Raw genomic sequence first — 15,284 nt, 5'->3', positions numbered from 1 at the left:
TTTTATGCCCACCTCATGCCACCCCTCAGTCTGATAGCTGGGCCAAAAGGCAAATTGGAATGTTTACATCTGGGCAGGCGGTACTCCCGCCTCCTGTACAGTAGTTAACTGCCTAACCACCTTGTTTGAAGTTCAACGGCCGTTTCCAGCCCACGCCTGAAAGTAATCCTAATGTAAAGGACCTCGGGTTTGTATAGTTAGGAAAAATACAATATACTTTAAAAAATTGTGATTTTGAGCATCTCAGGAAATTTTACAGCTGCATCTTTGTCGGAGCTCGCTGCCTCACCAGTAACAAACGTGATGCAAGTTAGTGTGTTTTTTCAAGCGATGAAACCATCCGTGGCTTGCTGCAAATGCTTCATCTGAAGCGCTTTCACCAGCCTTAGCCTTCAAGTCATTGAAAAGGCTTTAAGCCTTTTTCTGAATCAGCATGAGGCTAAGCCTTACACACCTTTGTTTCTGGTGTTCCATCCAGATACCCAAAAGTTTTTCCATTTCTTCTACCGCTCTCCTCCTTCTCTCACTTATAATTGTTGACTACATTAGCACAGCACTTTTCACATATTCCATTATTTGATCTTTGTTTTCAAAGATTGATCCATTTTTTCATCACTTTCTTATTCTTTATAATTGCCACTTTTATTTCCATTGAGATACTTGCTGCTTTTTACCACTTGCACTATGTTCACATGCTTTACGCTTGCCGTGAGCCTTGATAGGTAAAGGATGGGCTTGATATTTCACAAAAAAATGATAATAATAGTAGTAACGGATGAAGTCTTTTCCTGAACCGAAAGAGCAAACTTGCAGGTTTTGTTTTTAAATCTCATTTTTGTTTTTGTTTTTGGGGAGCATGAAAGTACATGTGTTGTAAAGGAGCGTAACTTTATATCATTAGGTATTTGTTTTAGTTGAGTTTTTTTTTGGCCTAGGCACAGGGGTTACTTCACACTTCTTGTCTGTTGTGGCTGAATCTGAAGCAGTTTTTGCTGCAAGGTTGCTGCACACATTTGAGAGCCCTGCTCCCAGAATGAAATCAACCTTTTGCTGGCAGTAATATCCAGAAAGGAGTCCAGATCAAGTAAGAATATTTTGGGTTTCATGCAAGAAACCTTTAGCTCACTTGGCTGAGCAGACATTATCTAGCTGCACGGCCCACAATCCTATTCTGAGTATGGGAATGAGCTATCTTTAACAGTATGCAAGATTCATCCCAAATAATATAAGTTTTCACAATAAAATTTAGTAAGCCGTCCAGGATAATTCTGACAGAATTTAACATTCAAAGCACAACCTGCTGGAGAACAGATGAACTAGACAGTCATCTGGGTCAGCCAAGTGATCTTTTTTTCATTTGAATGCTTATGCACCTGTCGGCACATATACGAGTATACTATAGCCATCTTTAACAGCAGGTAAGTATCCAAATACTAAATTCTGTTATGAAAATTTATATTTGTTGAAATGCTAAAAATCAACCAATTTGAGTGATTGTATTTTAGTCAACCATAATTAGAAAATATTACAGTGTTATGTAATTATTTATATGTTTTTTCATTTCTGTCATGTATTTTTACAATTACTGTACTGTATACTGTGCAGTATTGCAGTTAAGAAAATGCAGTATTTGCATTTTTATTAAGTAGAGTAAGTTGCTTACTTTCAGAATAGTGTCAGATTACATCCTAGAAGGACGTGACATTTTGCCAAGTGATGGTGGAAATGAGGAAGACTGGAGTATGGAAAAACTTCAGACATATTTCTGTCATATACGTTCCCTTCAGCCATCCATGACATTAGCAGCTAATTCTGTTTTAGCCAAATATTACCAACTGCAGCGACAGACTGATCAGAGAAGTCAAGCCAGGACAACAATAAGGTATTTTGATAACATAGCCACTGTTTGTCCTCAGATGACTTACCCTTAACGTTTTGCCAGGGGCCCCATAAGACACCAATATCAAAGAGTTCTCTCATAGTTGTTCTTGGTCAGAATAGTAGTGTTGACACAGTGATAGAGCATAAATGGACTCAAGGCAGAAGTACTCTTTTCCCTGCCTTCAGTGATTACCATGGTCTTTCCATCCAACATTCTGACACAAATGTGCAAACAGCACAAAAATCAGCCAAGTTTGCCATAAACTCCCAACTGAGTTGCCTTTAAAATTGACCATATTGCAATACACTCCCTGAACACCCGAATTAGCCCTGGTCACCCACCAGCCCGAACTACATCCCCATAGCTTTTACCCACTAAGTGGGTAACAAACTGTCAGCGTTACCAATGCTTACAGGAAAATCTTGTCAAATGAGCTACCTGAAGTACCGTTGGCAACACTGCTGCAAGTCCCGGCCGAGTGAGGCTGAGATCCCCAATTGCTTTTTGTTCGCCTTGCTGTGTGGGTGTGCCCCACATCAGGCAAACTTTTGGTCGTTTAGCCCGACCCCCATTTAAGAATTTGGACATCAGATCACGATTTGGACTGTTTTCAACGCATTTTCTCCTGGATGGATACTTTATTGATAGGATTTGACTTTGGGATCGGTACTTTAGACTCGTTTGGATAAGTCAAACAAGAAGACGTCGCCGTCTGCTAGCGCCGATGCTTCCACTTTGTTTACATCTTTGATGACAGAGCCTTCTTCTGCTGGAGATGCTGACGCTCATCGGACCTACATGTCCTGCAAGCGTAGGATGAGTACCCTCAAACACGATCGACATTCTGTTTGTATTTTATGTAGGAAGATATAGTGTAGTATCAGTCAGATAGGCGGCGAGTCTTGGTCGGTAGATCAGGTGGAAGAATTATTCAAAAAGTTAGAGGACAAGTTACTAGCTGAGTATGTCTAGTGTATTTTTCTAGCTTTATGACTAAATTAACGGAAACTAGAGATAAGGACAGTAGTAATAGTGCTGTAGATACTAATCGTTCTTTTTCAGGCCCCCTGCCTTTTCCAGAACCAGCCCTAACGGTGCCGGGGGTCATGGAGAACCGCAAACCTCGAAGGTAGGATCTGCCGGCCTCCCCCGGCGTGGAGCAGGCAGTGTTGGCAGCAGATTTTCCCCTTCCCTCTGAAAGTGTAAGTTCTAAGGTGGATTTATAATTAGGAATCACTCAGAAGGGTAAGAATTCTAATTTAGGAAGTATTCAGGAAAAGTCGTTGAACGTGGTCTTCTTTGGGTTCAGGTTTGGTTGGGGTCGCTAATGTTTAGGTCTCTCATTTAGATCAATCGTTGGTTTTATTTCCTGCTTCGTGCTCTGTGCAACAAAGGTTTCCAGATCCGTGGAGGGTCGTTCAGATTTGGTTTCTGATGTATCTGGGTCTGAATTTTTGTTTTCCTTGAATACTCCTTCTTCGAAGGTTCCTTTTCCTTTGGGGGTTTTAAAATTTTCTTTCGTCTTGCGATGGTGGGAATTCTGGCGATCGAGTTTTTCCAATATTCATGATCATGTCTTAAAGAATTTTCTGGTTTGATAATGTCTATCAAGATTATCAGGGGCAGGGGGAACAGAACCAGTCTATTTTCTTTAAAATCTATGGCCTCTTTCTCCTTGGAAGAAGTTTTTCCCCTTTTTTCTTCTAAGCCTTCTTCCATCGCCCTTCTCAATCTTCTTTCGGTCCGCTCTTTGGAGGGCTCTCAGGGTCTTTGTTGTGCATCCTGTTTTCTTGGCTTTTAACTCAGCAGACCAAGGCTTTCTTGCTTCAACGAAAGTAATTCAGCAAAAGCTACGGACATGAAACGGAGTGATTCCCACCCCCTATAAATGGAAATCATCACTAGAAGAAATTCTGATTCACAAATATTAAGGTTAATGATTCTAGACCAACCAACACTAGTGACTAACACCCTGGTCACCAGAGTAAAAAGGTCATAATTATTCTAGACCAAAATAAATGTCATATAGTGTATAAAAGAACACCACTTCCAAAATATTTGTCCTCACAGGACGAACCCAGGATGCCTGTTAAAAGAAACATATCATATATTAAAACCTGAAATGGTGTTTAAATAAATCAGTACGCAAAACAGAAAAATGCACAATGAAGAACAGAACGGGGAAATGCATAATGGAGAAACAGAGGAATTTCACTGCGACACAAGTGGGTATTTCCACATAATGTCCAGAAAAGATATAAGTTTTCATGAGTTTTCTTACTCACTTTTATGGCCACAAATAACAGATCTTCCAGTGGCGATTCTTAAACACTGCACAACAAGCAAATCATACCCAGTCACAAAACGAAGTCCCCTCGCTATTGTCTGTTCCTCTGATAATGTACCTTTAGAGAGTGCAACATGCATACGCACTCAATCACTTCTCCCTGGAAGTGTGACGACACCGATTCAACGTTCGAAGAATCACACTGTCTCCATGAATTTGGACCATGATTAGAAAGCACAAATGCAGGTGTCAGATACCCGCGTATCTAACTGTGTAAACCTCCAATGTCGACATAACCGCACCTGCAACGGATGTACTTCGAACAGGCCAGCGCATAGTTTGTCCAAAGACATATATATATCTATATTTATATGTAGAGTATATATATGTATGTATTTGTTATATGAAACTTGTTTTAACTTATTCTATTTATTTTTTATTTTCCTATTTAATTTTATTTCGGTGTCAGTAACCTAGATGTTTTTGTTTTAGTAGACATAATTCAATAAATAAATGTTAGCCTTTACTATGCTACCTTGTGCTGCTGTTTAGCATTGTTTACATTAAGCCTGGTGTTAAAGCACAAGTAGAAAACAGATTTTTAAATGAGTCAGTGAAAATTAATTTGAATGTTTTATTTGCATCATTGGTAGTTTTGGTAATGATTGTTTGTGTTTTCTTTTAGAGTAGGAGTGAAAAGTAGGAAATGAAGTTCACCAAAAAGATTATTTTAGAAATGCATCAGCTGATGGGTCTAGTTATTTGTCATTTGAATAAAGATGAGCTGCATGTACTCTCAGGTTGCTTGAAAGTCTGGTCCGATTAAGTCAGGGCCATGCACGATTAATGATGAGGTCAGAGGTCACTTTGCAAGATGCTGTTGTTGCAGTTACAATGATGGAAGCATCTATGAGTGGTACGTCACTCATCACTGACATCAACCCTCTTCACACAGCATTTCCGTCATCTCCGAAGTTGGAATACAAAAATCAAGGTATGCATTGCTTATCTTGGATTGTTTAGAAGATTTTTTTTTGTTTTCCTCAAAATATGCTCTTTTATGAAGCATGAATTATTTGACTACTTCAACAAAATTGTTTTCTGCTGTGTATTTTCAAGGAATTGCAATGTAAAAAATCCAGATGGACTTTTCCTACTCTTGAAAAAATAATATGATGAACTTTTTTTGAAATCTATGATTTAATTTTTTTTTTAAGTTATTTTTCCAAATGGGCTTCCTCTCTTTTTCTCAGCTGATTGACTTGCTGTTTCTGTTCCTTTGTTTAAGCTCTTTTCCTCTGCTTCTCTGGCTGCCTCTTTTTCTTACTGTCACTCTGCACAGGCTATATTTTGCTGATCATTCACACAAAGCTTCAGTTCATCTTTTAAGTCTTGTCTCCCAGCCCAGTCAAACGAGTTTTTGAAGCCATGCTGCCGCTGTCACTTCTTTTACCCACCTTACAGGCTGGTACTAAAAAAAATGATCAAATGACTTCAATTTTTTTTTATCTTGGAAAGGTTGCTAAATCCTATAAGAAAATGTGGGATATAAGAATATGTATAACTCATGGTAGGAAGTAGCTAATGGCTATATAAGGGTACAGTTAAAACATTTACTGAAAGGATAACATATAAAATTTATTCAGAATATACTTCACAGTGTGTTTTCACTTTTACTGGATGTAGCTTGTTGAGACATTGTTTACAGTTTTCTCTCTATATTGGAACAGCTCTTTCTTCAGCAGCGGTAAAATTGATTCCTCTCCAAATCAATCTGGGATTTATATTTCTGTATAAGCTGCCGAAAGGGACGTGAGTTGGCTGCCTTCTGTTGATTGACTGACTTGTCCCTTGGTCATATATAACTGGTGCCTTCAGCCTTCACTTGAATTCTAGCCTATTCCTTGTGATACCACTTGGCAAAAGTTGTGTAATTGTGACTGATTCGGGCTGTCTGGAAATGTCTTGAGAAAAACTGCTTATATAAAACCTTTGAGAGAATACTTATCAACATGCATGTAAACACATTATACTGTACTGTAGATTAATACAACTTCAGTGACACTTTAATACTACACACTTTTGCAAACTAAACTTATGTACAAAATTAATATATACTATGTAAATGAATCTCGAATGTAAGAGAACTTTGTTGGGTTTTGGGGGGGTGAGGCTAAGGGGAACAAGAAAAAAATGACAATCTCATAAATTATACTTTGACAATAATCCTTGTGTTATGTACCTGCAAGAAAATAATAAAATAACCACTTCTATAATCCTGGATTAAATTATGCATTCTTTCTCTATGCCAGTCATCAATGAAAGAAGTAAAGGTGGAGCTATTGTAATTATATAAAATTCTCTGTAACATAAGTCAGCCATAACTTGATACTACTGCATTACAGGCCATCGTTATTTTTGGTAATTTCTAAGAAGTTCATGTTCTGTTCAATGTATCTTCCTCCAGAAGATGATTTCTTCCTAGCACAGATGTAAAAGTTAGTTGATCGGCTGCCACCTCCTGTTAGGAAACGTAAGTACTGTACTCATGATACACAATGTGGTGAATCTCTCACAGATAAAAATGGCAGGACTGTAGAGAGCCTCATTGATTCTAAGCATCTGCCCCTGATTTATTATACTGTTATACTGGTTCTTGATCTGGATGTGGTCTCCAGATATTTTTCTTAACATTGCAATACATAGTAGATGGCTGTCTCCATGGTAGTGACCACTGCCTAGTTCACCTAAAATCAGCAACCACCTCTCCTGGATTATCCACCCCAAAAGGAAGCTGATTGGGCAAAGTTCTCCCAAGGTGTTAAATTAGATCATAAATTTCAATCCTTTGAGGCTTATATAGAGACATACAGCTACTTGAAGGACGAAATTATGAGAAGTACTAATGATGCAGTATCTAAAACAGGGGAGACCAGTGTCTCCATGGCAGTACAAGAAATATATGGCATTGAGGAGAGAGACCAGCAGTGTGTGTAGTAGGTTGGCCAATATACTAGCTGCCTGTTGAGATACTACCATTAGGGAGATTAAGGTCCCTTCTAAGGATAGCCAGTATAATCTGTTGTTGCATCTCTTTTTGATCACAGACTTTTTTCTATGCCTACACCAATGCAGAATAGTCTGGCACACTCATTATATAACTTTTACCATTGACACGCTTGACAATACTGAGTACCCTACACTTCTTACCATTTCAATCTGCCCTTTCTTCTGTTGTAGAAGAGACTCACTAGTCTGGTAGGCATCTCTTCTAGGAGAAGATCACTTCAAAATAAACCACTGTTCTTCAGTCTTGGATGGTGCCATAGCCTTTGTACCTAGGTCTTCCACTGTCTTGGATTGGGGTTCCATTGCTTGTTCTTGATGGGTGTGCGTCTCCTCCCAGCTGCTTAGTTTAGTTTTGGCTAATTTTTTCTGCTCATGGGCATACACTTTTCAGTATTTTTACATATGCATATTGTTCCTGTTACTGATTTTGTTAAGTTTGCTAATATTCCTTTATGCTTGTTTTACATGTTGACTTTTGTGGGCAATATTAATCCTGGTCCACAGAATCAGCCATAGAATTGTACTTTATTTATTTGTATAAATAATGTCCATGGATTATGTAATAAAAAGGACTTAGATGTTGCTCCTGTCTATTTTGATATCCTCTTTGATCCTGAAACTCTTTTGTCAGGTTTGCAACTTATGTTAGAATTGTTGATTCCAGGGTTTAAGAAGCCAGTTTTTCTTAAGTGTAATGCCATTCCAAGGGCCCCTTGAATGGTTCTGTATGTCAGAGAGGGTTTCTACTCATCTCATAGACCACTGTATGCGTGTGGATTTCATGAAACACAGGTAGTTAAAGTCTGTGGGAGACTGTTTTTGTTAGCTGTAGGAGTTTGGATTTGGATGACTATTTGTGGTTGCTTGATTACTAAAGAGGCAATAGTTCAGGAAGCTGACTTCAAGGCTTATTTCAATTTTGTTGGCGGTTACATTGCTCATCACACTGAATGGCTGAGCTCAGTTACTGCCACAGATAATCATGGTGTTGCTGCTTTAGTTATTTCCCCTATTACTGAATGTGAGCAGTTAATAAATGAACCCACACACCAGTCTGGCAGCTGTCTTGACCTTGTATTCACAGATATTACAGGGATTGTATTTTTTGAGTAGGTTTCTGAGTGGGCTCATCTTATCATAGTTTGATTAAGGTTGGTGTAGGGTTAGTGTGGAGATGAATCAGTTTGTTCCTGATGTTACCTTTTCAAGAAAAGTATACTTGAAATCCTAGTCCGATTGGGAGGGTATTCACTGTGATCTTACTGAGCTCAGGTGGAGTGATATTTATATACTCCATATTGTGTTCAAATGATCTTCTCAAGACTCTTACAGGTATCTAGAGGAGAATTCATTCTAAATTCTTTGAGTTTAGTCTTAAAGATAAGCTGAATGTATAGTACATAAACTTGCCTACCATGAAGCTTATTATTTATGGAGGAACAGTTGATCAGAACTTTTATGGTGTAACTTCATTGAGCATCGAAGTCAAGCTCAGAGAGCTGAGAGAGGTTATAATAAGGGTGTGAAAATCTTGCTCTCCAGTGGTGATGACCATAAATGGTGGTCTTTTCTCAAGACTCTTTGGAGTTGATTCAAACATTCTTCCTTATTTAGGATCTGAAGGAATTGCTGTATTTTCTTCTAAAAAGAAGGCAGAACTTTTGGCTCAAGTCTTTGTGAGCATTGTGGTAATGTTACCTTGGGCCTGCTTTCCAGAGCCTGAGTTGTATTCACTGACTTTCAGATCTAGAGAAGTCAAAACTTTGCTTCTGGGGCTTGACAGTTATAGTGAGATAGGTCCTAATGGGAACTTTCCGATCTTTTTTGAATAGACTGCTGATTTCAGTGCTCCCAAGGTTAATACTGTTGTCAGAAGGTTAGCTGGACTTGAAAGTTTTCCTTCTGTTTGGAGGAAGGGAAATATTGCTACATTACCTACAGTAAGGGACTAAGTCTGTCCTCATGCCCCTCAGATATAGGCTGAGTTCAATTACCACTGTTTTAGCCAAGGATTTTGAGAAGCTGCCCTCTAAGTGTCTTTGTAGGTTTTTTTGAAGGTAATAACTTGCTACCAGCATCACAGTTTGCATTTCACAAAGTCCTTGGTACTTGTGTTGCACTGTTGTCAGTATCTACTATCTTGCAGGATGCTCTTGATGAGGTGTAGAGCACGTGAGGTTGGTTTAGATTTTAGTGCAGCCTTTGACTGTGTGAATTAAAGGATTTTGACAGAGGAAAAATCTATTTCTTGGGAGAGACCTGTGTCACCCAGTGAAATAACCTTTCAGCACTTATTTCAAGGTAAAGCTATTGCTAAATATACCAGAGGAAAGCTAAAAAGCTAAGCCGGAGTTACTACCCCCGGTGCGAGCTCCATGGTATGGAGTCGTGTATGAGAAAGGGTGAGATTGTCACAATCACAGGCCTCCGCCCTGTAAACCTTCCCAATGTCAAAAGTCCTACAGAGTGAGGTGCCGTTACATACCCCCGCACCACTCGCGGACTGTAAACAAGCCAGCGTCACCCACATTCCACATTAGCACCCCACACTGGAATGGTATTTTACCAGGGGGGGAAAAAAGGAAACATGGGCGGGTCACCAGGTGACACAGGTCTCTCCCCAGAAATAGATTTTTCCTCTGTCAAAATCCTTTTTCTGGGTTTCTCGACCTGTGTCAGCCGGTGAAATAATAACAGAGGAATCAAAATACCATTCTGAAACAAAAGTAGATTTGTAGAGGAAAGTAATAAAACTAAATATCTGCAAGAGTTTTAATATCCTAATAGTAAGAATGGCATTAAGACATAATGATGACATCATAATATACTTAGTTTTAAATAACATAATTATACATGAATACAAAATCCTAATTGGATATGAGTACTTAAAATTACAAACTTAAGTACTAAACATATACTTAAAACTAGTGTAAGGGAACTGTGTTCCACAAAACAATATAAAACAATACATGTATATAAAGTAAACAATGAGCAGGATAAATTCATGTCATGGTCAGGAGAAGGCTGTGAAGCATGCCTGACCTGGAGATGACCAAAGGGGAATAAATGAGGCAGGTAGGAGGGAGGAGAGTGACTGAGTACAGAAAGAATCAAACTGGGGGGGGAACTATGTTCCCTGCCGCCACTGTAGAGAATTTGAGAGCTTCTAGTGATTTCAGGTAGTGGCGTTTAAAAACTACAGGGGATTTCCACCCTGTGTATTTTGACAGATCCTCAAAATTCATATAATGAAAATAGTTAGTGGAGGTGGCCACTGCCCTGATGTCATGCACTTTTGGGACTGAATCTGGGTTTGCATGTTTAATGAAATATAGGATCTGTTGTCTAATGGCTTTCAAAGAAATGGTTCCTCCCCCTTCCCTTACAAATAAAGGCCCTGAAGTTATGTGTGAGGTCCTGTCTAAGAAGGCTTTCAGGGTAAAGACTGGGCATAAAGACAGGTCCTGTGGGGGGGGATGATCTTCCAGGGGACCACCTATCTTGAGGATCTTCATTTTTAGCTAGGAACTTAGGGTGAGGAGCTAGTAACACTTCACCTGATGGAAGGAAATCAAGATGATTGGGTTCTCTAGACAAGGCAGCCAGTTCAGAAATTCGAGCACCTGAAGCTAAACTAATAAAAAATAAGGTCTTCCTTAATAAGTTAGTGAAAGAACAGTTATGATTATCTATTTCTGAAGCTAACTTAAGGACATCATTTAAGAACCAGGAAACCGACTGTGGGCGGGTTACTGGTCTCAAACGAGCACAGGCTTTAGGGATAGACGAAAAATAAGAGTCTGTTAAGTTAATCTTAAACCCGTGCAAAAATATCTTTTTCAAGGCTGATTTTGCTGTAGTAATAGTACTAGGGGCCAGACCTTTTTCAAACAATGACCTAAAAAATGAAATGGCTAAGTTAGTGGTCATTACTGTAGCTTCAGATTCTTTTAAAAAGAGTGCCAATTTCTTAACTGCTGAGTCGTATTGTCTAAGAGTGGAATCCGTTTTATCTGATTCTAGGAACAAAGTGTTAATAGGATCGATATTAGCATCCCTTTGAGCAGCAAACTTCATGAAATCCACAAAGCTAGGGCATTCTGAATTCTTGAGGAAGCTGACACAGTCTGAGTTTGTACTATTTGTGTCAGTTTCGGGTTGGGAATTTTCAAACACCGAAGCTTCAGCTCTAGAAGTATGGAAACCAGTTGCTCTTCGGCCAATTTGGAGCTACTAAGGCTACTTGGCCCTTGAATGTCCTGAGTTTGTGAAGGACTTTCAATAACAGGTTTACTGGGGGGAAGAGGTAGATTCTTTTCCACTTGTTCCAATCTATGGACATTGCATCTGTGGAGTGAGCTAGAGGGTCCAGGTTGGGAGCTACATAGCAAGGTAGTTTGTGGTTGCATTCTGTTGCAAAGAGGTCTACTTGGAGACCCGGAACTTGGTTGCAAATCCACTTGAAGGAAGTTTTGTCCAGGGACCATTCCGACTCCAGCGGAGTTGTCCTGGACAGGGAATCTGCAATGACATTCCGGACCCCTGCAAGGTGGGTAGCAGACAGATGCCATTGGTGTTTGTTTGCTAGAGAAAATATTGCTATCATAACTTGATTGATCCGACTCGACTTGGAACCTCCTCTGTTCAAACAGTGCACTACTACTGCGCTGTCGAGAACCAATCTTATATGAATCCGATTGTTTGGGCGCAGTTTCTTCAGGGTTAGAAAGACTGCCATGGCTTCCAGAACATTGATATGAAACTGGCGGAACATGGTAGACCAAGTCCCTTGCACCTTCTTGTGTTGGGAGTATCCTCCCCACCCGCTTAGGGAAGCGTCGGTGTGAATCACTAGGGATGGCGGAGGGAACTGAAGGGGCACTGACTTCGGATAAACTCTTGATGGACGTCCAAGGCCGGAGTCTCTTCTTCAGAATCGGTGGAATCAGAGATACTTTGTCTCTGGTTGAACCTGACATTGGCTCGGCTCCGCCATACCCTGTTTACATCTTTCAGTTTGGATTTCAAAAGAAGATCCGTCACTGAAGCAAACTGAAGAGAACCTAAGACTCTTTCTTGGGCACGACGGGAAGCTTTCTTGTTCTTGAGAAATTGTCTGGTTGCTTTCGCTATTTCTCTCCGTTTGGCGGCGGAAGGGATAGTCTGTGTGTACCCAGGTCCCACTGGATTCCTAACCATTGAAAGCGACTCTCCGGCACTAGGCGGATTTCTCCCTGTTTATCTGAAAGCCCAGTGATTCTAGAAAGCCGATTACTATGGCTGTCGCTCTCCGGCATTCGTCGGCGTTGGGCCCAAACGATCCAATCATCTAGGTATGCGGCTAGCATGATCCCTTGAGACCGAGTTGTTGAACTACTGTATCCGCCAGTTTGGTGAAGATTCTGGGAGCTATATTGAGACCGAATGGCATGACCCTGAATGAGTATGCTTGATTTCCTAGTCTGAACCCCAGATAAGGAGAGAACCTTTCTTAATCGGGACGTGATAATAGGCGTCTGAAAGATCTATAGAGGTGGTTACGGCTCCACGGGAAGTAGGGTCCGAACCTGCGAGCTTGTAAGCATTGAAACTTGTCGCATTGAATGTAGGAATTTAGACGGGACAAGTCTAGAATTACTTCTCTTCGTTGACTGGAACCTTTCTTTGGGACGCTGAATAGTCTGCCCTGAAATTTCAGATGTCTCGCTTTCTTTATTGCCCTCTTTATTAACAGATCTTTCACAAAGTCCTTCAGAGCCTTGGAGGGTGATTGATGGAACCTGATCGGTGGGGGGAGGACTTTTGCTCCAGCCACCCCAATCCTTTGGAGACTATGCTCTGGGCCCAGGGACTGAAGCTCCACTGGTCCCGAAAATGGTACAACCTCCCGCCTACCTGAGATATCTCACTGTGCGGGAGAGGGCCTGCCTCCTCTAGATCCTCTGCCTCCTCTTCCTTTGGAGGAGGAGCGGGATGAACCTCTACCTCTGAAGTACCCTCTAGCTCTCGTTCCTTTTGCATTTTGGATTGACCGAAATGCTCCCTGGCTTTCATAAGAGGCATTATAAGCTGGGGAGGATACGTAAGAAGGAGCAGCGAGAGGTTGATGGGCTGGTTGAACCAGCACATACTGAGGTTGAGGTTGAGGTTGGGAGGTTGAGGGATGTCCAGGGCCGGGGACCTGGACAGCCTGCAGTACTGTCTGAGTCGGGAGCCGCTTGAATTTCTTGAACTTCTTCCCCTGTTTAGGGTGAGTTCCGGCGGGCTCTGATTGCTTCCTCTTGGAGGACAAACCCCAATGGGAGTGGAGACTCTGGTTGGCCCTAGTTGCCTCTGCTAGGACTGCGTCAACCTCTTCCTGAGGGAACAGGTTAGCTCCCCAGATGGAGCTTTTTATGAGCCTGTTAGGCTCATGACGGATGGAAGCTGCCGAAAAGATGTGCTTCCGGCAGTTCAATCGGGCCTTTACAAAATCATAGAGGTCCTGTTGGAAACTTCCCAGGAGAGATTTCGTCAACACCTGGAAAAGAGGATCCTCGCAGTATACCACTGACGTCGCCTCTGCCAAAGTCAACGAGTTTAAGGACCTACTAAGTCTGTCCTTAGCGTCTGCTTCGGCCTTCAGGAGCGACTCTGGGATTCTGGGAGTTGCTCACTAAAGAGGTTAGAGGCGCAGTCAGGGTCCAGCCGGGTAACCGTAAAGGTATCCGGGTTGCCGCCCAATACTGGGAATCTCCGGGTAAGACTAGCGATGTGGGATCTATCTCCGGAGATGAGGAACTGGTTTGCCCTCCACGCAAGCTTGGTTGGTGAGGGAGGCGACTTTAGAGGTGCATGGAGTGGGGAGGGCTTCCCAGAGAGAACATGGTAAATGCACCTTTGCCGGAGTGAGCTTTGTATTCTCCGCCTGCCACTCCGACAAGGTCCGTAGTAGGGCTGATTGGGCCTGGTCCCTCGGGAAGATGACCGTCTCCTTTGGGACCTTATCGGACCGGATCCAAGCCTCCTCCGTAAGCCTGGCATAACCTGCGTAAGGAGATTTCAGGTTGGGAGGGAAGAATTCCAGTTCTTCCAACCTGCGAGTGCCTAAGCCCTCAATAGTGAGGGTACCCTCATGCTGGGGAGCAAAGAGGGTCAGGCGCCAGGGTTCCCTTTATCAAAGGGGCAGGTTGGACGTATCTGGGACGGAGAAGGGTTTGTTGGCGCTCCGCCACTCATAAACCCGGAGATCAAAGTCCTCCGTGACTTCACCTCCTCTGATAAGGAGAGCATCAAGCGTTCAAGAAGACAGCTGATTCGAGAATTGCGACAGCTTGTCGTCAACCCTCTTGTCAAACTGCTTCATAAGAAGCTCAGCAAACACTTCCGCGTCAAAGGAAGGAGGTGGGAGTCTCCTTACTATGCTTTGACCGTGCTCCCTTCCCAGAAGTAGAGGCCTTGCTGAAGCGGCACGGGGCTAGGGGCCGTGGCGTCTTCGAGGAACCTCGGAGCGGACTTTCTGGGATTTCAAGGTCTTTTTCTTAACAGATTTCACCTTAGGGACGGTAGACCTTGCACCGTCCATAAGGCAAGAGGATTTCACAAATCCTCTGAAGGAAGAAGCAGTAGAAGAGGGAGAACTGAATAGAAGATCACCTGCCTCACTTACCCCCTTACCTGGCTGTTCCAAGTCTACGTTCATGGGTTCTAGGTTGAGGTTGAGGGCCGCAACGTCTTTCGCCACAATACCGCATGCAGCGACTTCTTCTTGGGAGGGCTGCGTCATCTCCCGGATCCCGGCGATTAAGGGGGCGGCTATCTCATCCACAACTGAAGCCGAGATCCAGGCGCCGGGGAAGAGAACGTTGCAAACTTCCTTGCAGAGGATGTAGGGTTTCCCTGCCCCGACGTTCCTCCCGAAGCCGCCGACCCAGGACTTAAGGGTGGATACAGTGGAGTCCCGGGAGCTGCGGTCAATCTGAAAGGGGGAAAGAAAGACAGGTGACTGAGCCTCCTAAAAGGAGAATATGTTGCAATTATCCATCAAAGATAAAACTCAGGTTAAAC

The 15,284-nt window shown here is 42.1% G+C and overlaps 1 protein-coding gene across 1 annotated transcript in view; it reads left to right on the top strand.

The window, feature by feature from the left end:
• Positions 1-15,284, top strand: part of LOC136849652 (uncharacterized) — a 759,811-nt gene that overhangs the window by 717,520 nt on the left and 27,007 nt on the right. The window contains exons 18-19 of the mRNA XM_067122953.1: positions 1,650-1,882; positions 4,970-5,163. Coding sequence (XP_066979054.1) covers positions 1,650-1,882; positions 4,970-5,163 — 427 coding nt within the window. The remainder of the gene's footprint in view (positions 1-1,649; positions 1,883-4,969; positions 5,164-15,284) is intronic.

This window comes from Macrobrachium rosenbergii, chromosome 21 (assembly GCF_040412425.1).
Source record: "Macrobrachium rosenbergii isolate ZJJX-2024 chromosome 21, ASM4041242v1, whole genome shotgun sequence".
Lineage (NCBI taxonomy): Eukaryota > Metazoa > Arthropoda > Malacostraca > Decapoda > Palaemonidae > Macrobrachium > Macrobrachium rosenbergii.
Note: the sequence above shows the minus strand (reverse complement) of the source record. Positions and strands in the feature narration are given on the sequence as shown.